The sequence below is a fragment of the Aspergillus undulatus genome, assembly GCF_047715775.1.
Source record: "Aspergillus undulatus strain CBS 261.88 unplaced genomic scaffold BDV17scaffold_16, whole genome shotgun sequence".
NCBI lineage: Eukaryota > Fungi > Ascomycota > Eurotiomycetes > Eurotiales > Aspergillaceae > Aspergillus > Aspergillus undulatus.
In genome coordinates, this window is record NW_027396620.1 from 359,366 (window position 1) to 382,487 (window position 23,122).

The 23,122-nt window shown below is 52.4% G+C and overlaps 11 protein-coding genes across 11 annotated transcripts; 8 read left to right on the plus strand and 3 right to left on the minus strand.

Annotated features, from left to right (window-relative positions):
• Positions 1–100: 100 nt before the first annotated feature.
• Positions 101–820, minus strand: BDV17DRAFT_49655 (uncharacterized protein). Its single transcript, XM_073764642.1, has one exon. The coding sequence runs from the start codon at positions 659–661 to the stop codon at positions 155–157; it is 507 nt and encodes a 168-aa protein (XP_073616999.1). The 5' UTR covers positions 662–820; the 3' UTR covers positions 101–154.
• Positions 821–2,287: 1,467 nt separating this feature from the next.
• Positions 2,288–3,755, plus strand: cbhC (putative cellobiohydrolase; the record flags this gene model as incomplete). The annotated part of the gene is made up of 6 exons (XM_073759964.1): positions 2,288–2,553; positions 2,612–2,865; positions 2,913–3,050; positions 3,102–3,359; positions 3,409–3,650; positions 3,705–3,755. 6 exons carry the CDS (start codon positions 2,288–2,290, stop codon positions 3,753–3,755), a joined length of 1,209 nt encoding a protein of 402 aa, XP_073617000.1.
• A 594-nt stretch (positions 3,756–4,349) lies between these two features.
• On the plus strand, positions 4,350–5,718 carry BDV17DRAFT_49680 (casein kinase II subunit beta). The gene is made up of 2 exons (XM_073764643.1): positions 4,350–5,040; positions 5,097–5,718. Exons 1-2 carry the CDS (start codon positions 4,591–4,593, stop codon positions 5,586–5,588), a joined length of 942 nt encoding a protein of 313 aa, XP_073617001.1. The 5' UTR covers positions 4,350–4,590; the 3' UTR covers positions 5,589–5,718.
• Positions 5,719–5,889: 171 nt separating this feature from the next.
• On the minus strand, positions 5,890–6,921 carry BDV17DRAFT_290146 (arylformamidase; the record flags this gene model as incomplete). The annotated part of the gene is made up of 2 exons (XM_073761828.1): positions 5,890–6,688; positions 6,749–6,921. 2 exons carry the CDS (start codon positions 6,919–6,921, stop codon positions 5,890–5,892), a joined length of 972 nt encoding a protein of 323 aa, XP_073617002.1.
• A 993-nt stretch (positions 6,922–7,914) lies between these two features.
• Positions 7,915–8,445, plus strand: BDV17DRAFT_290147 (uncharacterized protein; the record flags this gene model as incomplete). The annotated part of the gene is made up of 1 exon (XM_073761829.1): positions 7,915–8,445. One exon carries the CDS (start codon positions 7,915–7,917, stop codon positions 8,443–8,445), a length of 531 nt encoding a protein of 176 aa, XP_073617003.1.
• A 680-nt stretch (positions 8,446–9,125) lies between these two features.
• Positions 9,126–9,846, plus strand: BDV17DRAFT_49705 (uncharacterized protein). The gene has a single exon (XM_073764644.1). It carries the CDS (start codon positions 9,201–9,203, stop codon positions 9,681–9,683), a length of 483 nt encoding a protein of 160 aa, XP_073617004.1. The 5' UTR covers positions 9,126–9,200; the 3' UTR covers positions 9,684–9,846.
• Positions 9,847–10,443, plus strand: BDV17DRAFT_49706 (uncharacterized protein). Its single transcript, XM_073764645.1, has one exon. It carries the CDS (start codon positions 10,009–10,011, stop codon positions 10,369–10,371), a length of 363 nt encoding a protein of 120 aa, XP_073617005.1. The 5' UTR covers positions 9,847–10,008; the 3' UTR covers positions 10,372–10,443.
• Positions 10,444–10,612: 169 nt separating this feature from the next.
• Positions 10,613–12,088, plus strand: BDV17DRAFT_260049 (putative eukaryotic translation initiation factor 3 subunit EifCh). Its single transcript, XM_073757503.1, has 4 exons — positions 10,613–10,651; positions 10,706–10,748; positions 10,805–11,274; positions 11,326–12,088. Exons 1-4 carry the CDS (start codon positions 10,644–10,646, stop codon positions 11,903–11,905), a joined length of 1,101 nt encoding a protein of 366 aa, XP_073617006.1. The 5' UTR covers positions 10,613–10,643; the 3' UTR covers positions 11,906–12,088.
• A 172-nt stretch (positions 12,089–12,260) lies between these two features.
• On the plus strand, positions 12,261–13,226 carry BDV17DRAFT_49762 (uncharacterized protein). Its single transcript, XM_073764647.1, has 2 exons — positions 12,261–12,743; positions 12,809–13,226. The coding sequence occupies exons 1-2, from the start codon at positions 12,343–12,345 to the stop codon at positions 13,134–13,136; spliced, it is 729 nt and encodes a 242-aa protein (XP_073617007.1). The 5' UTR covers positions 12,261–12,342; the 3' UTR covers positions 13,137–13,226.
• Positions 13,227–13,940: 714 nt separating this feature from the next.
• On the plus strand, positions 13,941–15,549 carry BDV17DRAFT_49765 (putative mitochondrial carrier protein). The gene is made up of 3 exons (XM_073764648.1): positions 13,941–14,121; positions 14,242–14,431; positions 14,516–15,549. Exons 1-3 carry the CDS (start codon positions 14,092–14,094, stop codon positions 15,430–15,432), a joined length of 1,137 nt encoding a protein of 378 aa, XP_073617008.1. The 5' UTR covers positions 13,941–14,091; the 3' UTR covers positions 15,433–15,549.
• On the minus strand, positions 15,549–21,717 carry BDV17DRAFT_49729 (uncharacterized protein). Its single transcript, XM_073764646.1, has 5 exons — positions 21,106–21,717; positions 20,338–21,033; positions 17,182–20,284; positions 17,001–17,131; positions 15,549–16,952 (listed from the first exon to the last, which is right to left on the minus strand). The coding sequence occupies exons 1-5, from the start codon at positions 21,340–21,342 to the stop codon at positions 15,666–15,668; spliced, it is 5,454 nt and encodes a 1,817-aa protein (XP_073617009.1). The 5' UTR covers positions 21,343–21,717; the 3' UTR covers positions 15,549–15,665.
• Between the last annotated feature and the right edge of the window lie 1,405 nt (positions 21,718–23,122).

A 23,122-nucleotide genomic window follows, 5' to 3' on the forward strand; every position in this document is an offset into this window, starting at 1 on the left:
GATACAAAGAAGGAGAATTAACAATAAGCCAAAGGATCACTAAATGATAATTCAAAAGACACAACTCCCTTCGTGACCACTCCTCTCACTCAAAACATGCAAGCCTATCCAGCTACCTAATAATTGGGTGAATCCACAGGAGGTACCTAGTTAGCTACTTCCACTCCAGCCCACAATTCATCTCCGCGTTACTCGCCCAAGTAAACCCACAATTCTCCGAAAACTGATAATTCTCGCGATAGCACTGGTACATCCAGAGGTTGTTGACATCCTTACTCAATATTATCCCCTTCTTGGTCTTGATCTCATCCTCACACTCATTGCCATCGGGCGTGAAAAACCCTTTACCCATCGGGGTATCGAGGTCGTTGTCTGCGTCGGCAATCTCACAGCTCGATTTGAACGACACGGAGGAGTCATGGCAGTCTTTGTACTCCCCCTCGGCGCCCAATTTCATTGTCCACATGTCTTTGCAGCTGGGAAAGCCGGAGAGGCTGGTTCCTGGGGTGCAGCCGTTGGAAAAGATTAGGTAGCCGATGTCGCGTGGAGTGAGGGTGAGGTCGGAGAAGCCTGCTGCTGGGGCTGGGTTTGGGAGAGCAGAGACGCGGGTTAGAAGCGCTGCGCGGGCTAGGGTGAAGCTGATAAGGCCGGTGATTTGCATTTTGGTGAGTGGAAGGGCTGGCGATTGAAATTTGTGGGTGAGATGGTTGAATGCCGGAGAAGGTTGAGTATGTTTTCAGTGGGTAAAAAGCCTCGCTGGGTATCTATCGATATTTTTATAGGATCTCTGTTCGACTGGTAGTTGTTGAATCAGGTCCCATATTATTACCGGCATGGCGTACATATAGGGTTAAGATATGTTGAGTCTTGCTGCGAAGTCTCCCTTCACACCGTATGATGTCCATAATGCCCGTTGTAAGAGGCTGTGAAACAGTGGAAGCGTTGTCCAAATATCATCGCAGCGTAGGACCCTATTCAGTTAATTCAGGCGGACAGTGTGGCGGCTCTGCCTCACAGGGCTAAAAGCCAGGTTTGAGACGGCATATGCAAGGACTGCCAGGATTGTCTTGAGCTGAGTGCAGGTAATAGCCATTCGTAGGAAAGCGCCAGACGAGGAAGAAAGAATGACTCCAAACTTAGTACGTTGTCTGATCCGGCTAGTTGAACTAGATCTGAATGAATAGAACAAGTGAACCTGCCTGAAGAACCTGGCTCGATGCGTGAGGCTCCTAGGGCTTCGCATAGCCACGATGCCCTCAGACTCAAAGGCCACAGGAACCCTCAGTTTTGGTTTTCGATAGTCATTACCTAACAAAATCTCCGCGGAAGAGATCCGTCCAAAATTTCCACAATCCGATGACGAAATGATTGTTTGTGGTAGTGGTGCATCGGTTAAACGTACATAGAGGCTGAGGTGTAAGCGCAAAAGGGACGAGACACTGCCTAGGTGGTCCTTTCCAAAACTTATTCCTTCGGTCCATGGCACAAAGATCCCCTGCCTTCTTGCTTATTCCTAAACTGAGAGAAACTCGCTTGAGTGCCTGGTATGGTTGTATGCCCGGCGTGATCTCTATAGATGAAACGCAGGGGCTTCTTCACCCCGGAACACGGACCGACTCCCCATACCTTTTCGTCAATGCCCGCCAAAATCCGGGGCTGAAGATTGTCAACTAAGCATGTGATTTGCCCTGGTTCCTTGCATCTTCTGAGGTCAGCAGAGAAGACTGACGATACCGTCATCATAAGTTGCTCGTTAGCTTTCATTCCAATGTGAGAGCATGCATGAAGGTATAATCCGTACAGGAACTCTGTATTTCTGCTCTCTTTCAACTAGAGAGACACCCCGCGATCAAGCAAGTAAATGAAACAGCCGTCATCCATATTCCGCCATCAAGCTATGACGATCAGCTACCCCTGTGCCGTTTCTGCTACGGAGAATCCGTCTGGGTTGATGACGCGAAATGAACCCTGATTCTCCGGAGTCGAGATATTGCATACCCCAGATTCTGTCAATGAATTGACCAACCTGGCCAGTCCTTGGTTTGGCCACGGTTTCAAATTCTCCTCCGCCTCATGGTCCTTGACTCTTTGGTAGCGGAGCGACAGTTCCTGCATATAGTTGACCATGATGGAGGATGAGGGACCTATATAAGTCCCTCTGCGTCAACGTGAGGAGCTTCGAAGTCGGCACAGAAATCCACAAGAGTCAGCCTTCTCGATCTAGAAGACAACTACTTTGCTATCCTAGCCTCTCGCCTCAAGTCCGTTGACTATGCAGTCCGTCAGTATGAAGGCATTAACGGCCCTGGTGCCGCTCCTTGGTGCCGTGAGTGTCAACGCTCTACCTCAGGCCACGAGCACGCCTACCGCGACACCGACCAGTTCTGGACCTGTTGTTACGATTGCGGCAACAGGTAACCCCTTCGAGGGATATCAGCTCTACGCCAACCCGTACTATAGCTCTGAGGTCATAAGCTTGGCTGTTCCGTCTATGACTGGTTCTCTGGCAGAGCAAGCGACCCATGCTGCTGTGATCCCGTCGTTCCACTGGCTGTAGGCTGCCTCGCATTGCCTTTGTACTTGAGCGTCACGCTGATGAAATTTTTGTCAGGGATACGACCGCCAAGGTTCCGTCTATGGGCGAGTACCTAGCCAACATCAAGGAGCAAAATGATGCTGGGGCGAGTCCCCCCATTGCCGGTATCTTTGTCGTCTATAACCTGCCTGATCGTGACTGTGCCGCACTAGCCAGTAATGGAGAGCTTATCATCGCCGACGGCGGTGTCGAGAAATACAAGGCGTATATTGATGCCATTCGGGAGCATGTCGTGGAGTACTCCGACACCAACATCATTCTTGTCATTGGTTTGTTCTCCTGCAAAGCCATGAGAGTCGTCGCTAAGACCATACAGAGCCGGACAGTCTAGCCAACCTGGTGACGAACTTGAGCGTAGAAAAGTGCGCCAACGCCCAGGAAGCTTATCTTGAATGCACAAACTACGCAATCACTCAGTTGGACCTCCCTAATGTGTCGATGTACCTTGATGCTGGTATGTAGAATTTCCCTATTTTCACGCTGCGACGTTACCTAATGCGCCTAGGTCATGCTGGATGGCTGGGATGGCCTGCCAACATCGGCCCGGCAGCGCAACTCTTTGCGGGTGTATACCAAGACGCAGGTTCTCCAGCCGCACTCCGTGGCCTGGCGACTAATGTAGCCAACTACAACGCCTGGAGCATCGACACCTGCCCCTCGTATACCGCGCAGAACAACGTTTGCGACGAACAGGGCTACATCAACAATTTTGCTCCTCAACTGGCAGACGCAGGATGGGATGCACACTTCATCGTTGATACTGGTACGTAGCTGACGAGGGTTCAAATGGACGAGACTAATTCAATTCCCAGGTCGCAATGGTAAACAGCCCACCGGCCAGATCGAATGGGGCGACTGGTGCAACTCCAAGGGAACCGGCTTTGGAGTTCGCCCAACCACCGACACTGGAAATGAGCTGGTTGATGCCTTCGTTTGGGTCAAGCCCGGTGGTGAGAGCGATGGTACCTCTGATACGAGTGCTGAGCGTTATGATGCTCATTGTGGTGCCGAGGCTGCTCTTCAGCCAGCTCCCGAGGCCGGCACCTGGTTCCAGGTAAGATTCCCTTTCCATCGAGCATCAGGGACAATATACTGATGGCAAATGTAGGCTTATTTCGAGCAGCTTGTGGCCAACGCCAATCCTCCTCTTGGCAGCTAAGGTGATGCTGATGTTGTTCGGTGAAGTTTGTACATAATGGGCAGTTCATAAACCCGAGTATATTGGTATTTTGATGGATATCTGTGGTCAAATCCTATAAAATCTAGTCCATTATCTCTGGTAGAATCTTGGAAAGAATGCAGTGAGGAAAATCACATGGAAGCCAGACCCAGTGTAATGACCATGGAAGACGGTGAAGTAAAGCCGGCCATTCAGCACCGCCAACCCCGCGCTAAGCCGGAACCAGAAGATGCTCTGATAACAGCCGCAGCAAGAATGGTGAACACACACACTGCACTCATCTATTGATCTTTGAGCTTTTCTGCCCATTGCAGACTTTACCTTTTGTGATTTGCTGCTGGATGTTCTAGATTACGTCTCTGCTGTACAGTCTGGGGACCATTCTGCGCTTGGATCATCTTGAGCCGGTCTTGACTCAGTTAACTGTCACACGCAAGCCTTGAAATAATCTGACCTCGACAAACCGTCTGTCGCGACCAACGAGCAAACGCCAAAATGATGGAGGACTTCAACAGCGAGACCGATAGCGACTATACCAGCTACTGGAGAGACTGGGTACGTTACTGACACTTTCTTTCTGTGACACTATTTCATTGTGGGGTATAAGTGAATGCGAGGGAAGGCACAGCTCGATCACCGCACTGGGCTCTGCTGCATGTTGTTTGTTGCTTGTGCTTGCTGCTCGCTGGAGGGATTGTGAGAAGGTTTCAATGTCCGGATCGCAGCCTTGAGTTTGTCAGGATTGCCTTCTCAGTCCGCAACACATTCCAGCCTTCTCCTCTTCAAGCTTCATCAGCTTTTCTGTCAAGCCGACATGGCAGTTCCGACTGCCTACTCTGACGTTGACTCGCTGTCTGACCCTGGCCCTTCCCTGAAATCTCTTTTCTCCGGGTCGGAGCGGTCGCCGTCGCATTCAGGCGACTCGTTTTCCGACCCCGGCCCTGCTATGCGCTCCCTGCGAGAGCGTTATCCATATGTAATCACACTTCCGAGACCGAAGCCTAACTGGCGCTCACAGTTTATCTCCTCCCGCGGAAACGAGTACTTTTGCGAAATCGACGAAGAATACCTGACCGACCGCTTCAACCTTACCGGCCTGAACACCGAGGTTCCTTACTATCAGTATGCGCTGGATTTGGTGACGGACGTTTTCGACCTAGATGCGGACGACGACCTTCGCGAACAGATTGAGAAATCGGCGCGCCACTTGTACGGTCTGGTCCACGCTCGCTACATTGTCACGACCCGTGGTCTCGCGAAAATGGTATGCAGCACTATCTATGCCTGAAGTTCCGCTTACTGATGATATTGTTGGAATAGGTCGACAAGTACAAGAAAGGCGATTTCGGAAAGTGTCCTCGTGTCATGTGCGAAGGCCACCCTCTCCTCCCGACCGGTCAGGACGATATTCCCGGCAAGAGCACTGTCCGCCTCTACTGCTCCAAGTGCGAGGATATCTACAATCCCAAATCTTCCAGGCATGCATCGATTGATGGCGCCTATTTCGGTACATCCTTCACCAGCATGCTCTTCCAGGTCTACCCGACTCTCCTGCCAGAGAAAAGCATCCGTCGATACGAGCCTCGCATCTACGGATTCCGTGTCCACGCCAGTGCCGCTCTCGCACGCTGGCAAGACCGCTACCGCGAAGAGACCCGGAGCCGTCTCAATGAAGCTGGAGTCGAGGTGAAATACCTTGAAGATGACGAAGATGACGAGCTGGAGGATGAAGATGAGGAAGAACTTACCGAGGCCAAATCTGCGAGGGTTCCCGGCGACGCTGCCTCAGGCCGTATGGACATTGGCAACTGAGTTTTGACTTTGACAAGCATATTCTCCGGGGCTGATATTAATCTCCTCGATTACTCATTTCTTTCGTGGTTGGCATCCAAAGCATTCGGCGTATGGTTTCCTTTCATTTTGTGCAAGTACATAACGATCATGGGGGAGTTCAGCTTGAAAATGGCGGGTCTGTTTTCTTTTCTTTTCTAACGTGTACTAGTTTCATGATACCTACTATTCATGACATGGGACATAACGAAATCAAATGATAGATATCTAGCTTATTCCGATGCATGCACAATACAGCAACTCAATATTCGCTAAAGACAGCTCAGACGCCCAAATCCCGCAACTTCTGAATCGTAACCAAAATCGCCCTCGCAAGCTCCTCACCCTTCATCCAAGCCTCGTCATGCTGCCCCTCAATAGGCAGAAATTGCACCTCCCTCGCCTTGCCTTCACCAGCCTTCCCCTTCCCCTTCCATCCCTCCAAAAACACCTTCATATTCTCACTCTGCGCAGTGTCGCAAAGCTCATCATCCCTCGAATGTGCAAGCACAACAGCCCTCCCATCCTTCCACCCTTCTACCCCCTCCGCACCTTGTACGACACCCGGCGACGCCGCGTCCCATACCTCCTCATCATCCCCAAACGCACCGGCTATAAGTTCCTCGTAGGCCGATATATCCCGATGGCTATCCCGGAGACGTCTGAGATCGTAGATCCCAGCCATGCCGAGGATGCCTAGTGGTAATTCATACTTAATCTCACCCTCACCAGTACCTTTATTCTTCAGCGAGTCCATAACAGTTTGAAACGCCACCGTGGCCCCACAACTATGTCCAACAAGAACATACCTCCCCCCAAACCCGTACTTCTTTTGCAGGAAGGCCAATGCGCTCTGCACATCCGCTAGATGGTCCGGGTGCTTCGCGGCGCGCAGTGATGACGGGAGCGCGCTGGGATCTTGGGGGTGTGAGGGGTGCGGGCTTAGACGGTAGGATATTGATGCGAGGCCTGATATTTGTTGGACTGGCGGTGGTGATGCTGAGGAGAGGATTGACAACGCGGGTGTTAAATAGTTGCTTGATGTCTGCGTTGGGTCGCGCCAGGCGCCGCCGTGGATGAGGCTGTTATTTCATTTAGTCAGGGATATTCAAGGAGTATACTCGAAGGGGTTGAGGACGTACATTACCCAGTATCCGTGCTTATCATCATCAACGTCATCTCCATTTTCTGCGTTCTTCGCTGTCGCTGTCGCCGGTGCCGGCGATGTTGATGCGGGGTGCGATTGCGAGGGTAATCTCGTGACAGTGACGGTCTGGAGGTCGTGCACGCCGTAGGCAAATGTTCCTAGGGACATGGTTTGGTTCAACTGATTGCTTGTTTTGCTTTTACTCTGGATCATGAGGTGATTGAGGTCTAGCAGAGTAGTTGGAGAGACGAAATTGAGAAATTTGGATTTATAGAGACGAGGTGGGGACGGATGCTCGGCCGTGGTTTGTCTGTTATCTTATCAATCTGCTCTACTTGATCCTCGAGATTGACTACCTAGGGATTTTTCATGTGGTGTCGGCATATTGGGTGGACGATTGATTTGAGCTCTGTATACATCTTGGGTCTAGGGTATAAGCTCTGCTGCACTCGTGATCATCGCTAGTCATTGCACATTGCAGGACCTGTTAGGACTTTCGTCCTCTATTGCAGTGGCTAGCCCTAGATCTGTCGTCCCCAGAGTATCTGGGTAGGTACTCATGCGAGTCATGACTTCTCCAATGTAATAGTGTGTCACCATATCATGTTATAAGTTGAACCCTGGAATTACTAAAGCGGGGTTTGAAGCTCTTTGAACAACCGGCTAGGACTATATTAGCCCATCTGAAGCAAGTTGAACAAAGCACTGCAAGAACACAATCAAGCCCAACCCAAGAACTAGGTCATACTATGTGAAAGCTTGTATTCTCTTTGACATTAATGACTTGTTTCAGACAAGAGATTCAGTGAATGGTTATACTAATCCCCCTTTAGGGCTACCAATACCTAATATTCAGAAAATGGCCGAAACGACAATGCTTGCTGGAGCCTTCTTAATTTTTTAACAAGAGTTTGTATCATCAAACAATTGAATAAAGCTCGTTCAGTAACTGCTATACTTACCAATAGACCTAGACCGTGGTCTGGGGCATAACGCTCTTGAGCGATGGAGAAAGATAAATCTTCCATTCACCCATCGCTGCTCTTCTACTCATCCTGGCATCACGCATTCAAGACTGTGTTTTGATATACCAGTAATTCACTAAAACCCTGTGACTATACTCCGCCTGTTCTCATCTACCTTCAACGAGTACGACAAACCATGGCGAGCACGAATTCAAACCCGCCAACCCGAAGAAGTGCACGCATTCCAGGCGTTCAAAAGTGCGCCGAGGAAAAAAAAAAAGCAGCGGACGCCGTTAGGGAAGAAGAAGAACGGAGAAAAGAGGAACGGGAAGCGAAGGTCGCTGCGAGGAAAGCTGCAAGGACAGCCCGAGCGACGACGACAGCTACGACGGCAGGCCCGGCACTAGCACCAGCCGCCACAACGGCCACGAGGAAGACAACAACGAAGAAAGCTGCCGGAGCAGCTCCTGCTGCAGCTCCAGGTCCTGCTCCGGCCACGACACAGACGGCTAAGAAGACGTCCGCGACGGCAAAGAAAACCACCAAGACAACCGGAGGGAGAATCACGAAGAAGCCCGCGAGACCATTTGGGTCCGGAAAAGGCAAAGGACGGGCGACGGCTGCAGAAGACAGTGCTCCGCTGAGCCAGAACCCACCCGCTCAAGCTGGGCCTTCAGGCCAGGGCAAATCTGTGCCTGGGCCTGCCCGAACTGGAACGCAGGACTGAAACTGAGATTTGGATCGCGTGACGGGATGAAGCATAAGTCTACCCAAAGTGATGTTGCAGATCTCCAAGCTCCTCCTGCGGCCCCGGCTCAACATGCCCTTGCGCCTGCCCGTGCTCTTGCTCCAGGCCAGACTGGTCCACGGATACGGATCAAATCAAGACTTCCGCCGCCTCCTGGTATGTAGCATGCTTCTGTGCAGACTGAGGATTCATCTGCCCAAGCAGTATGTGACCTTTCCTGTCCTGGTTCTTTCATATTCGAGCCTAACTCGTGTCGTATAGAGCAGCCAAACAATGAAGTAGCCGAAGACGATAGCGAATCCGAATCTGAAGGCGAAGATGGCGGCGAAGCAGACGAAGTCCAAGCACAACAACAACAACAAAAGACCCGAGTAAACCCCCTCAAACGGAAGCGCGAGCCTATGAAGAAGTGGCGCAAGACCACAGCCTGGCCTGCGACACTCAGAGATCTGAAAGGCCAGGAGGGTGTCAGCCTTCCAATGGGGCCGAACGCACCGCCGGTCAATCCTCGAAAGATCCGGATATCAGGACCCTGGTGGGATCAACCCGAACCTGGATTTACGATCGCTGACAACGGTTCGTGCTTATATCATGGAGGTGATGACAATAAAGGACACCCGCCGTTGAAGGAATCCCTATGGACTGCACCTGGTATGAAATTTCACGGGCGGTTAGGGATCAGCTCTATGATGAACGTGCTACCAAGTACTTGAAGAAGTGGAAGTATTACCTGGATGAGGCTCCAGAGGGGCTCACGGACAGTGAGGAATCTCTTCGCCAGTGGCTTTGGAAGGCAAGACACTAGGCTCCCTAGGGAATCATGGTTCAACGATCAGCAGAGCTCTGAGTACATCTGCAATAAAATGGCGGGGGCGGAGGAGTCGGGGATAATAGAGCTCGTTGGCGATCTGATAGTGCCTCGTGTAGACCTTGCAATCTATGCTGGACGGGTCGCCAAGATCGAGGAGCTCATGGACATGATAAGCGTGGCCTGGAGCCATTCTGTTCCCTTTGATGACATGTCTAAGTGCTTGCCGCACTTCTATGTCCAGAATCTGGATTCGACGGGCTATATACTGCCCACGCCGCAACCGGATCAACGGTGGGCTTCCACCACGAGACTTTCCTTGGATTACCGGAATCCAAGCTCTTGCCCGACATGGATGACGATAATTCGGTTTTTAAAGGCACGGAAGACATGTATTTTCCCTTCCTGACTGCGGAGGTAAAGAGCTACCTTCAAGGTCTTGAGACAGCAGAACGGCAAAACGCTCACAGCATGGCCATCGCCATGAAAGGCATCATTGCACTTTTCAAGTCTGTCAGACCGGAGAAGGCGAAAGAGCTGAGCCGCAAGGTTCTGAATTCTCTATTTCACATAACGACAAAGATATCAGGATCCACGCTCATTATCCTCTCATAGTCGATCGTATCAAGAAGAAAGATGCCGACGAGGATGATGTTGACGAGAATGATGCCAAGGAGTTGAAGGTGACGTATCACCGTCATCTAATCAAGGAATTCGCATGGAGCACCGAAGACATGGAATGGAGAACCTATCAATTTGTCATTGTTATTTACAATGACTGGGCACCGGATCACCGCGAGATGTTGCGCTCGGCAATTGATAACCTACCGGACCGGAATCAAATGGACATGCTGCCGGATGAAGATGACCCGCCTTTGGACAAGAAGGATTATCCCTCGTTGAGTTGTGACAATCCAGCCGTTGACGATCCTAAGGTACCGAATGTGGATTTATCCATGTTGGATGAGTTGGCAAAAGACTATGTCGAAGCTCTTGGGGAAGCAGGTTTGTCTCGCAGCCTCTTCCTCCGAAGAACAATGAACGATGCGGCTCCAGAGAACGGTAATACAGCTCCTCAAACCGCAGCGCAGAGCTAGGCCGGAGTGTCGCCCACAGTACTCGTATAACCTTGTTTGTAAATAGACAGGATAGAGCCGTGATCATAGAATATTTGTTGTTTCTGTTCTCTCTAAGTAGTTGTAGTGGAGCAGAGTCCGAAAAAGGAAGTCGGATCTTGATGCCCCGGTATCTTGGCACGCTAACCCCATTCAGCGGAGGCGGTGGAAAATGTTCGATTCATCCACACAAACCGTCGGCTGCAACTCTCACTGTCGCCAGTCAATCCCATCCCTCGGCTGCATCATTCAATATGGCGGAGTAGGTGTTCCCTGTTCGTCTAAAAGCTGCCAAAATATGCTAAATCATGGACAGGAAAGAAGTCGCCCCCCTCGCGGCCGTCAAGGTCGAGGCCCTGGTACGAAAACTCCGTTCAAATTCCCCGCTTTATAGGAAGAAACTCATGCCGGTTAGGTCGTTATGAAAATCATCAAGCACTGCTCCCAGGCTTTCCCGACGACCGCGACCGGCTCGCTCGTTGGTATGGACGTCGGCGGCGTTCTCGAAATCACAAACTCTTTCCCTTTCCCCGTCGTCGAAGTCCCCCCGGAGTCGCACTTTGACAACGCCGCGCCCAACCCTGCCGCTGCGGCTCCCCGTGCGAAGGCGAACACTGCCTACCAGGCCGAGATGATCCGCATGCTCCGGGAAGTGAACGTCGATGCCAACAACGTCGGTTGGTACACGAGCGCGAACATGGGCAACTTTGTCAACATGAACGTGATTGAGAACCAGTTCTTCTACCAGAAGGAAATGAACGAGAGGACAGTCGCGCTCGTCCACGATGCGAGCCGCAGCGCTCAGGGAAGCCTGAGCTTGAGGGCATTCCGTCTCTCTCCCAAGTTCATGGCTGCTTTCAAGGACAACAAGTTCACTTCCGAGGAGTACGTTTGGCTTTCCGCTTGCGTGTCCGAAGCCCTCGCTGACTGTTGTAGGCTGCAAAAGTCCAACCTGAAGTACCAGGACATTTTGGTTGAACTCCCCGTCGAAATCCACAACTCTCACCTGATCACCTCCTTCCTCCACCAGCTTCAGAACCAGTCCCAGTCGGCGCCTACTGATCTCCCCGCCTCTCTTGCTACCCTGGAGTCTTCACCGTTTGCCAAGCAGCCCATCCTGGCGCCCAACTTCGACAACCTCTCCCTCAGCATCGACCCCTTCCTCGAGAAGAACTGCGACCTCCTCCTCGACAGCATCGAGACCCACCACACCGAGACCAGCAATTTCCAGTACTACCAGCGCTCGCTCGCCCGTGAGCAGGCCAAAATCACAGCCTGGCAAACCAAGCGCAAGGCCGAGAACGCGACCCGCGCAACCCTCAAGCAGCCCCCTCTTCCCGAGGACGAGTGGCAGCGGCTCTTCAAGCTGCCCCAGGAGCCCAGCCGCCTCGACAGCATGCTCAACAGCCGCCAAGTGGAGCAATACGCGCGCCAGATTGACAGCTTCGTCTCGTCCACGACGGGTAAGATGTTCGCGGTCAAGGGCAACTTGCTCCCCGGCGAGATTGCCAAATGATTTCATTCACCTACTGGATTTTATGAGAACGGGGATGGGATTTAGGATTCATGCATGACCTTACGGCGTAAGGAGGGAAAATTTTGTACTGACTGACTGTTAATATGTCCCTTGTGTTTATTCCAGTGACGAATAGAGTTACGGGGCATGCTAGAGATGCTATCTACATGACTTGAATGCTCACCTACTGCTTACTACTTCTTCCACAACTGTAGGCTGCGGTACTGCTCTCTCTGTATCTCTTCTGTACTGCGTACAATGCTCATAGAGCCGAGTGGAGGACGGAAGGGGCTAACGTAACAGGCCCGGGAATCGGACCCGGTGACCTAGGTAGGTAGACCTTGGGACCTCCTTCCGTGACAGCACATCAGTCTACCTATCGCGCTCTTTAAGTCATCTTCCCGGCCTATCAATTCATTTGCCTCGAGGATAGGTCAATGGATGCCATTCGTCCATTAGTAATAACGAGCCAACTCAATGGCTCGGAATACACCATTCAAGATCATGGTTTGACAGTGTTCCGGATCGTCTACGTTGCTTCTAACATTATGATAAGGCGAGTTCGCTCCTATGTCAATTACTTGTTCGTTGGTAAGACTTCGAGATCGATGATTGACGAGGAACGAAGATGGACGAGCTTGATAAGTTACTTGAGGAGCTGGATCAGAAGGCGGAAGAGATCGTGGACAAGGCTACTGCCGCATTTGTTCTGCCGACTTGCTAGACGGGAAAGACCCAACCAAGCCGCGACTCACGCCAGGTATTTACTTCGGCAAAGAGAAGATGACAAACAGGCGCTTCTGGCGAGATGGTTCCTGGCTCCGCTACTACCACATGAGTGAGTTGATCCCAATCACACGATGCAACCATATCGCTGGGTTCTATTCTAACAACCATGACTAGTTCCATCTCAACCCCCAAAGGACCTCTGCCAACTCTCTGGTACGACATTCTTCACCGATCAAGACCGCGACTCTCCCTCGGTTCATATCCCCGTGGGATGAAAATGCAGGGCTTGTCCGACCTGATAGAGCCGATATCGACGAGAAGCCTTCGTTTCCCAGTACGCGTCCTCCAAGGGCAAGCTCAGGGGTTATATTGTGCATACACGAAGTTGGGACTTACTGGGAACCCACAAGATCTGGTCTTTTGCCGGAGGCGACTTGTGTGTGATTCTGGAAGCACTCCGCAAGAGTGCAAGAGATTGGATTCTACCCGAGTTTGGGCCTGACGTGGTGCATATCTCCGACAAATGCTGGCCATTGACTATGGATTATGGAGATAATTCCGATAGTGCACCCTACTTTCGATTAAGTGATTTGTGGAGTGCTAAACTATTGCATCTTGCCGAGGTTTAGATCCCTTCTTCAGCGTCCATGTGCAGCGCCTGATCACACAGGCCTGCCAACTGATGCGTGAAGAAGACAAGCCTGTGCAACACACGAACTCGGGAAAGAACCGGGCTCAGCGGCCTCCCATTAGAGCTTCTTATGCCCATATCGAACTCGCCTTTCATCGGCGGATGTTTCAGCTATTTCCTACTTGGGGGACGCATATTGGCGCTCCCGGATACCTACTAAAAGTTTCCACGAAATCAAGGCGCTGTCGGACAGCTCAGTGGAATGGGAATACCTGAGCTCTAGGCTTGAACGAATGAATGCCCAATTTGATGAAGTGTTACCCGAGCAATGGGGTGGACAAACCCCCAACCCCAAAAGGGCGACTTAAATGCGCGTCGGTGTGTTCTGGGGCAATCAGACCAGATATTAGACCTCGTTCCACTTGCCAACGGTGACTAGAGGACGCTATCGTACAGGATTTCCTCCAGACAGACATTTCAAGTCTACTGATGCATGAGTCAACCACAAATTGTGTCTTATACATTGCATTTCAGGAACCACAAATCACTCTACCTGACATATTTGGATAATGGCCTGCCTAAAATGTAGGCCACTACATTTCTTTGCCCATGTTGTCGCAGTAGTGGGCGTCTGGCATCTTAGGGCAAATGCTCCACGTGCTCGGGGCAATCTAATCACCAACATACATACCTCGAGCTATGACCTCATCGATTGATAACGATAAGAACAACCATTCGATGTTCCAAATCTCAAGAGTCCACCAGCATGCCATTCTTCCCCAGTCCTTCCTTTTCTTACCTGAGACCATGATTGACGTCCCTAAAAATGCAAAGCAGCGCATTGGACATCTGGATTGTATGTCCCCTCCCGACCTGACCCTTTAACCCTCCCCCCTCCACCGGGCACTATACCAACTCTGAACCTCACTCTCGCGGCGTATCACCTCCACTAACAACTATCCCAACAACAAAATAGTCCGGCGCCGTCGCAGTCGTAACAGTCGACTTCCTCGTCTACCCCTTCGACACACTCAAAACGCGCATCCAATCGCCGGACTATAACCGGATCTACAAAGATGGGGCCACGAATACCGTGAAGAAGAACGTCCTCTTTCGTGGATTGTACCAGGGTGTTGTTAGTGTTGTGCTTAGTACTATTCCTGCTTGTATGTCTACTTGCCCTCCAAACTTTCTCCCGGAGTATATCTGCGAATGGATGTGCTAACTGAGTGATGGATGGGTGCGCGTAGCAGGAGCATTCTTCACAACTTACGAAACCGTAAAGTCTACTCTTAACCAGCACATCACAGCCTCCTCATCTTCCTCTCAATTCCTAAACGCCAACGCAAACCCCGCAATCACACCCCTAATAAACGGCCTCGCCTCCTGCACCGGCGAAGCAGTCTCCTGCCTCCTCTTAACACCCGCCGAAGTCCTGAAGCAGAATGCACAAGTCATTAACAAGTCTTCCCCCTCAACCACATCAAACACCAACACCAAAAGCCAAGGCGCATCAGAAGGATGGAGAAGAAGTGTAACCCTCCAAGTCCTCTCCCGCTTCCGCTCTCACCCCTGGCGTCTCTGGAGCGGGTACTCTGCACTCCTAGGCCGGAATCTCCCCTTTACAGGGTTAAATTTTCCGATCTTCGAGGGTGTGAAGGGGGTTCTTGTTAGGCGGAGACGGGAAAGGCTCGGTCTGGGACTTAGCAATGATAAGACTAGCGCTGGAAAGGGAGGGAGTAGGGATAGTGGTGGTAAAGTCGGCGAGGAACCCGTCTTCGAACGCGCCGTGTTAACGGGGTTAGCGGCGAGTATATCCGGTTCTATAGCGAGTGTCATAACGACGCCGATTGATGTTGTGAAGACGAGGATGATGCTTGCTGCTACGGGTACGAGTACGAGTGATTCGGCGTCTACTGATACTGGGTCGGGACCTAGTTCTGAGGCGGAGGTGGCAAGGAACAAGAATAAGGGCGGGCAGAATGTCTGGTCTGTGGGACGGCGGATATTCCGCGACGAAGGGGTGAAGGGTCTCTTTCGCGGAGGCGCGATCCGGGTTGTCTGGACGGCGGTCTCGTTGAGTATTTATCTGAGTATGTATGAGGGCGGAAGATTTTATTTGGAGAAGAGGAGGGCGAGGAAGGCTGAAGCTGAAGAGAGTTATTAGATAATAAAGACAGAGTATGCTTGTCAAGAGCTTCGATAGATATATATTGTCATAGTGGAGGATCTTAGATTCGTTATACAATAGGTATCACTATCAATGACCAAGGCCAAACCATGCCGAACGGCGTAAACATAATCGTTCATGGACTGAGTAATCCAAGCAGTAATCCAAGCTCATAATGTATCATTTCATCGTAAGAATCATCAAGCATTGCTAACATCAAAGAAACACGGTTAACCAAATGTCGTCAACTTCCTCAACCAGCTGGGCCTCTTCGGCGCCTCGTCTCCATACCGATCATACTTCATGCCCCGGTCTCGCTCGTAGTCTCCGCTTGAGCTGGTCTTGCCGTTTTCGCGCTCTGCCCGTCGGGCTTCACGTCGCTTCGCTCGGAGCTCTTCGATCTCTGCGTCGTCTAGCCCCGGGTATTTGGTCCGCCGGCGCGTTTGTCTGCGTTGCTCGCGACGGGCCTCTTCATCCGAGGACAAGCTATGACCTGGGATTTCTTCGCCCGGGCCAGGAGGCATGTCGAGCACTGTTGGGACGATGGGAGGTGGCTCAGGCGGTTCGTCAGCCTGAGAATCTACCCAGGAAGAGGTCTTGTCCTTGCGTACGCCGAGTGGCGTGGGAGTTGGCCTTGTTGGGTCTTGCCCCCGGGACTTCTTGCGACTGGACTTGTCACCGTCTCTGGATCGGTGGTTATCGAGGTAAAAGTCTCGCGCGGCGCTGTCGTCGGGTCGTGAACGGTGCCGTCGGTGGCGTTGCTCCTGGCCGCGTTCCTGCATTTCTGCTTCTCGCTGTCGTCTGCGCTCTCGTCTTTCCTCGGCCATGCGCGCCTCTGCCTCGCGAGCTTCTTGCTCCTCTCTGCGGATGCGCTCTTCACGAGCTGCTCGACGAGCTCGTTTCTCCTCACGCCGTCGCTCTTCTTCTTCTCGGAGTTGCCGCTCCTGCTCTTCACGCTCACGGGCTCGTTCTTCGCGCTCGCGAGCCTTTTCTTCCCGTCGGCGCGCCCGTCTCTCCTCGGCTTCGCGGAGCTCGGTCTCCCGTAGCTCGTCAGCGGCAGCTTGGGGTGCCTGTCGAGACTGACGCCGTGCCCTCCGCGCTGCTCTTCGCGCCTCGGCATCTTCTGCCTCTGCATCGGGGAAAGCGCCGACGACGGGAGGGTCGGGACCAGCTCCCTCGCCATCCGTATCCGGACGGACTAAGCGTTTTCGCCGATCCTCACGCCGGCGTCGAGCCTCGTCGCGTTCCGGTTCGTTCGCGTATCTAGCGTCGTCATCACGACGCGATCGAGACTTTCGGCGCTCAGGCGTTGGCTCAGTCTTTGTGGCTTTACGTAAGGATCCGAAAAGCCCCATGAGACCACCGGACTCTTGCTTCTTCTGCGTGGTATTCGACCGCTTTACGCGTCTTTCCCGTTCCCGTGACGGCGGGGCTTCCACGAATGCAATGTCGTCAGGGCCAGAAAAGACATCTGGAGCTCTCTCATCTTCTCGTGGTTCTTCGGGATTGGACCTCGACTAGACAATGTTAGCGACGGCATATGTTATTTGTATGATCGCTCTTACCCGTCTTGCAGATCCTTGTCCGGAGTGTCTGGAGCCGGAATGTCTTGAGCCCTCCTTTGAAGGTCGCTCGACATCAACAGGGTCCACTACGACCAGATCATCATCGTCGATAGCAAATGGATCAGGGTCACCTGTGAATAGTTAGAAGCTTGAACAAACGTGTGAATTTTAGTAAACATACGAGATTTCCTCTGTTCCCTGTGCCTTTCCCTTCTGGATGCTTCCCTAGTGCCCATCAACTTTGCCGCCTTGTCCGGCACCTCCACCTCATCTGGAGGTGGAGTGGGCATTCCGGATTCATCAACATCGACTGACTGATATCTGGATGACCGCTTAGAATCATGGACAGACCTCCTGACTGACTTGGTCCGAGAAGGCTGCGGTGGTGTGCCCAGTAAGAAGTTAGAGAATCCCATGCCGCGGCTAGCCCTGGCTTCACGCCGTCTGTCTTTCTCAGATGCCGAAGACCTCTCCACTTCATTTTCAGACTCCCTCGGCTTGTAATGTTTAGTCGACCTTGACCTTGCAACCGGGGCAGGCTCCTTCTTGCTCAGCTTGGCTTCACGAATGGTGGATCTCCTCTGTGGTGTTGCACCGAAGAAGCCCCAAGAGGTGGCGGCAGCCGAGCGCTCAGCACGAGCACGCTCCTTCTTAGCGGGCTTCTCAGGCGTGGCCTCTGGTGAAGGCGGAGCCTCGCCCTCATCTAGTGCGCCGGTAGCCATCATATCATCAGCAGTAAGAGGATCCTGAGGTGGTATAGCCTTCTTCGACGATTTCGAGCCCTTCTTGCTCTTCTTGACCATCTTCTCAGGCTTTGGAGCAGGTGCTGGCTGGGTTTCTACGTCGAGGGCCTTCTCTCCCTCTTCCGCTGGAGGTGCATCATCCGCCGGGGGTTCTGGCTCTGGCTCGGCTGCTGGTTCAGGTTCTGGAGCTGCTTTGGGTTCAGGTTCGGGCTCAGGCTCGGCCTTCTTCGACTTCTTGTTCTTTTTCTTTTCAGCTTTGGTGAGGACTGGTTCAGGTTCCGGTTCAGGTACAACTTCTGGCTCTGGCTCAGGTTCAGGTTCAGGTACAACTTCTGGCTCTGGCTCAGGTTCAGGGCCTGCTTCAGGTTCGGGTTCGGTTTCCGGTTCGGGTTCGGTTTCCGGTTCGGGTTCTGGCTCGGGCTCCTTCGCCCTCTTTTTCCTCTTCTCGGGCTCAGGTACTATGAGCTTGCCTTTCTTCTTGTCCTTCTTCTTCAACTTCTTCGACGATGCAGGCTCAGGCTCAGGCTCAGGTTTAGGTTCAGGTTCAGGTTCAGGCTCGGGCTCGGGCTCTGGTTCTGGAGCGGGCTTGGGCTCTGCCGGTGGGTTTTCATCAACTTCGTCGTCAAAGGCATCAGGAAAACTGCCTGGCACCGACTCGTGTGAGCGCTCCGCTTTGCTAGGCTCGGGGTTGACGTCTACTAGATCTTCCTGGGGGGGCTCCACTGGTTCCGGCTCTGGTGCAGGCGGCGGCGGCTCCTCCTTCTTTGACTTTAGTTTTTCCAGCGCAGCCTTTTCTTTCAGCCTCTCCTTTTTCGCTTTCTCGAGAGCGCTGATGCGCTCCGCGACGGAGAGCTTTGCTGACGTTTTAGTCTTGGAAGTGGCGGCACTCTTAGCTGGCACCACCGCGGCTGGCGCGGGTGGCTCAGGTGCTTCTGGCGCGATTGGCGCTTCTGGCGCTTCTGGTGGGATGTCTTGTGCCTCGTCGCCAACATCGACCAGAAGGTCACATTCGGCTGGCGCTGGCTCTTCTATGAGGTCAGGCTCCTTGGGCTTCTCCTCCGACTTCTTCTTGCTGGTCTTGGTTTTACTACTGCCCATTGTTGCTGCGCCCCAGCTCGCCCAGAACCCTTTGGCGGCCTTCGGCTCCTCTTTTTTGGGTGACTTTGCCGGCTTGCTGTCGAAATCGTCCCAGATGGAATCTTCCTTGATGTCAGATTCCCTGGTGAACTCTCGGTCAAGCCCAAGAGATGGAGGCGTGGGAGCAGGAGGCGGGGGCTCTATCTTGTTCTTCTTGGACTTTGTTTTGTCCTTTGAAGTGCCCCATATCCCCCATCCACTATCCTCAACTGGATCATCCTCAGGTTGGACTATCTCGACAAGTTGGTTGTTCTCATCCGGAGCCGGCTCTGGGTCAGCAGGCGGTTCCTCTACAACAGGCTCGGGTTCCGGTTCCGGTTCTGGGTCTGGCGCCGGCTCTTCTTTCGGGGGAGGTTCAAGCGGGAAATCACGGCCAGGAATAGGAAGGTTCTTCTTAGTCAACGCTCTCTCACGCTTCTTCCTCTCCTTGGACGATAAATCCATCCAGCCTTCATAAAGAGGATCATCTGGGAAATCGGGCTTCCATTCTTCAGGGTCCGGTTCCGGCTCTGGTTCGGGCTCGGCTTCTGGTTCGGGTTCAGGCTGAGGTTCAGGTGGAGGAGGTGTAGGCTCGCGAGGCGGCTCTGGGGCAGGCTCTGGAGCAGCTTTGCCTTTCTTCTTTTTCTTCTTGTCCGTCGTCGTAGTAAATTTCCAGCCCCAGCCATCGTCCTTCTCTGCCTTTTCCTTAGCCTTTCGTTCTTCTTCTGCTTTTCGTTCCTCCTCCTCTTTCGCTAGGCGTTCCTCTTCCTCTTGCCGCAATCTCTCCTCCTCTTCCTCCTGTCTCTTCCTCTCCTCTTCCTCCTCTTGCCTCTTCCGCTCTTCCTCCTCTTCTTGACGTTTCTTCTCTTCCTCCTCCTGGCGCTTCTTCTCCTCTTCCTCGCGTTTCTTTCTTTCCGCTTCTTCCTTCTTTTTCTGCTTTTTGGACTTCGCTGTTGTGCCGAATCCCCAGTCGTCAGTCGGAGGCGGCTCAGGTGCCTTCGGTGGCTCCTCTGGAATAGTCTCCTCCTTCGTGGGCAAACCACAGTCACCCCAGCCGTTGTTTTCGTTCTTCTTTTTGTCCTTCTTGGGGGTCAGAATGCCCCAGCCGTCGTCGTCGGCGTCCTTTGAATCCTTAGAATCGTCATTCGTAGCCGGGGCGGGATCGAAGCCTCCTCCGAAGCCGAAACCCATGGAAGCGTTTAGAGGGTCAGATTTGAAGCCACCATCCCAAGGATTTGTATCTTTACTTCCGGTATTTGCGCCTGCGAGAGAGTCAAGGCCCCATTTACTGCCACCACCTCCACCTCCTCCCCATGCCCCGAAACTGAACCCAGGGGATTTGTTGGAGTCGAGATTCAGATCTAGCTGCGGAGCGCCGTCATTCAGGTTCACGTCTTGGAGAGGCGTCTCCTCAGCCGGTTCAGCCTAATGTCGCGTTAGCCATATATATCGATCCAAACTGTAATCAAACAACATACTTTGCCCTTCTTCTTCTTTTTCCCGACAGTCATGGCTCCAGCCCATGAATCATCACCATTATCGGCGTTATCCGCCCAGCTAAGACCTGTATCTTGAGCTGCCGCAGCCTCTTCTGCAGCTTTTTTGTCTGCCTCCTCTTGAGCTTTACGCTCTTCCTCTTCCTTGGCCAGCCGCTCTTCTTCCTCTTTCTTCTTCTGCTTCTTCTTCTTCGAACTGGCCGTACCCCAGGCATCCCATTCATCATCTCCGCCATCTCCGCCGTCACCTCCGTTGTTACCGTCATCACCATTTCCATCTCCACCTCCACCTCCATCGCCGCCGCCCTCTTCTGGCGGCTCGTTATTTCCTTCGGGTGGTGGTGGCGGGTCGTTTGCAGGCGGCGGTGGTGCACTCTTCGCCGCTCCTCCCTTCTTCTTTTTACCCTTATGCTCCCGAATACCAGCCGGACTTTCAAAATCAATTATCTGATGCGAAGATCCAAATTTTGAGTCCCTCTTTCCCTCCACTCTGACATTGTGAATATCAGGTTTTCGCTGAGCTAGCGGCGGAGCTACGGCATAACCAGGAGGGAGATCATCAATAGCTTCATCGTATGACGGTGGCGGTCGAATGTTGCACAAAAGTTCGGGAACGCGGAGGTCGATTTCAAACGCTGACGTCGCGCTGCGCAAGGTGCTCACTTGGTGCTCAATATCCTGCAGGAAGTTAGGCTGATCAGCATTTACACACACCGCAGCTTTTAAGGATTGTATTCCGGAGTATCGTACCTGCAAGACCTTTCCCGCCAGGATTCGGGTATTATTTTGAACCTCCTCAGCGGGTAAAGAAAAGGACAAAGCCTCCAGGGCTTTTAGATTTATGTTCCGAGCTCCTTTCTTTGTAAGCTGGAGTTGTAGCCCGTCATAACTTCCACTTCGTCCCTTCTCCGATAACCAACTCTGAACTGAATGCGGGACCTTGTGAGCTGGCGTAGACCTTCGATCCAGTATGCGCGCAGCATTCATGACGGGCACCAGGATGGCCAGCGACCTGGGGAACTAAGCGCATGCGTATCGGATCGGGATGTAGGCGAAGGCGAATATTTGTAGCGCTCAACTCAACCACAGAATCGCGGGAGATGGGCAGGCCAACGGGATACAGTATCGCAGAGGTAAGTATGGGCGTTCGCAGACTTCGCGCAAGTTCAGATCAAGATACCAAATGCTCGTCGTAGTCCAGATATCCGACGCTGCTGACGATCCCAAAAAGTTAACCTAGCTCGGGACAAAGACAAAAAGTAAGTTTCTCAATCGGGGACCGAATTTTGTCGGCGGCGAGTAAACAACTGAAGCATCTGGCTCCGGGCGACGGAGATAGCAAGTCGACAGCGATCGCAAGGCGCTATTCAACAGGGAGAATTAAGGATAGTAGTAGTGACGAAGGTCGTGAAGCTCATGACCTCAAGGCTCAAGGCTCGAGGCTCGGGGGCGGTGGGAGGGAAGGAAGGAATGAAGGAGGATGGTCGATGCTACTCAAGATCGGCCAACGAAAGAACAGGATTGCCCGGTGTGCGATGCGATGGATACAGCTAGGAATGTGAACGAACTAAAGGGGCTTGCAAAGACCGCAATGTTAGTGGTTGCGCGCAAGAGGGAAAAATTTTCGTTTGCTTTTGCTTTTGCTTTTACAGTGTTCAAGGTATTGTCAAACCAAACCCCCTCCCTCTCTCTGATTGTTGCATGCTTACCCGTGGGATCTGTGCTACACATTGATCGGCATGACGGGTGCGTTTGACGCCAGTTGATTCCCGACTAGATAAGAAGTGGCTGGGGACTGGGGGGATGGAAGGAAAGGCTGGCGCACCGCTAATCGAGATGGGGTAGCGCGTCAAATAGCAGCAACAGAGCGATGGCAAACAGACTGAAGAGATATGTGAAGTCACGCAGGGACACACCACTCACCAATCCAGCGGTGGGAGCAGACTGTCCTATCGATAAAGGTCCCACCCCTCCTTTGCACAAGGTCTCATGCACGATAGCTGTAGCCAAGGGGCGTTGCAGCTATATGTATAGCCTACCACACCTATTGCTTCTAGCCTCTAGCCTTCTACATAAACCGGTCGAGTCATCGTGCAAATCGTGCCTAACTGGAACTCGACTCTACAACGTGTTTGTTGTCGCCCATCCAAGTGGGGTTCCTGCCAGACAGACCCTTGGTTCATCCTGCGCATTAACACAATACCATGGTACGAGCCCCGATTATGTTCCATAAATCCAGGGCATGATCCATCATATTCCAAGCTGTCATTGTCTGCATTCCAACAGCTCTGACCTCTCCCAGCAGCCTATCGAGTCTCGAGAACCGAGAATCAAAGCTTGAACTCCGACGCAAGTCGCCAACGAGACCCTCGGATAACCACCAAGCTCGTGGTTTCAACTACTCCGACATCTGCTCCCTCCCTCACCGCATCGAAGGCAAAAACTCAAGATAATCACCCCCGCAGCTTATGGGCCGAATTGGCGCAGAACCAAGAAGCCCTTATTGGTTCTTTATTTTCGTCTGGCGCTTTTACCCGTCGACAGGCTGATGCTGTCCGTGGTTCGATCTGCGCCAGTCGCTCATACTGCGGATATGTCTATGTACAATAATGCCGATTTCTACGAGACCGTATCCGTCATGAACAGGCTGATTCTTGGACCCTGGAAGACAATGGTCATGACTTGCACTGGAAACCCCATATCGCTTCAGTTGAGCGCCATTATAGTTCATTCCAACTCACTCGAGATTCGAGTTCATTCAGAAAAG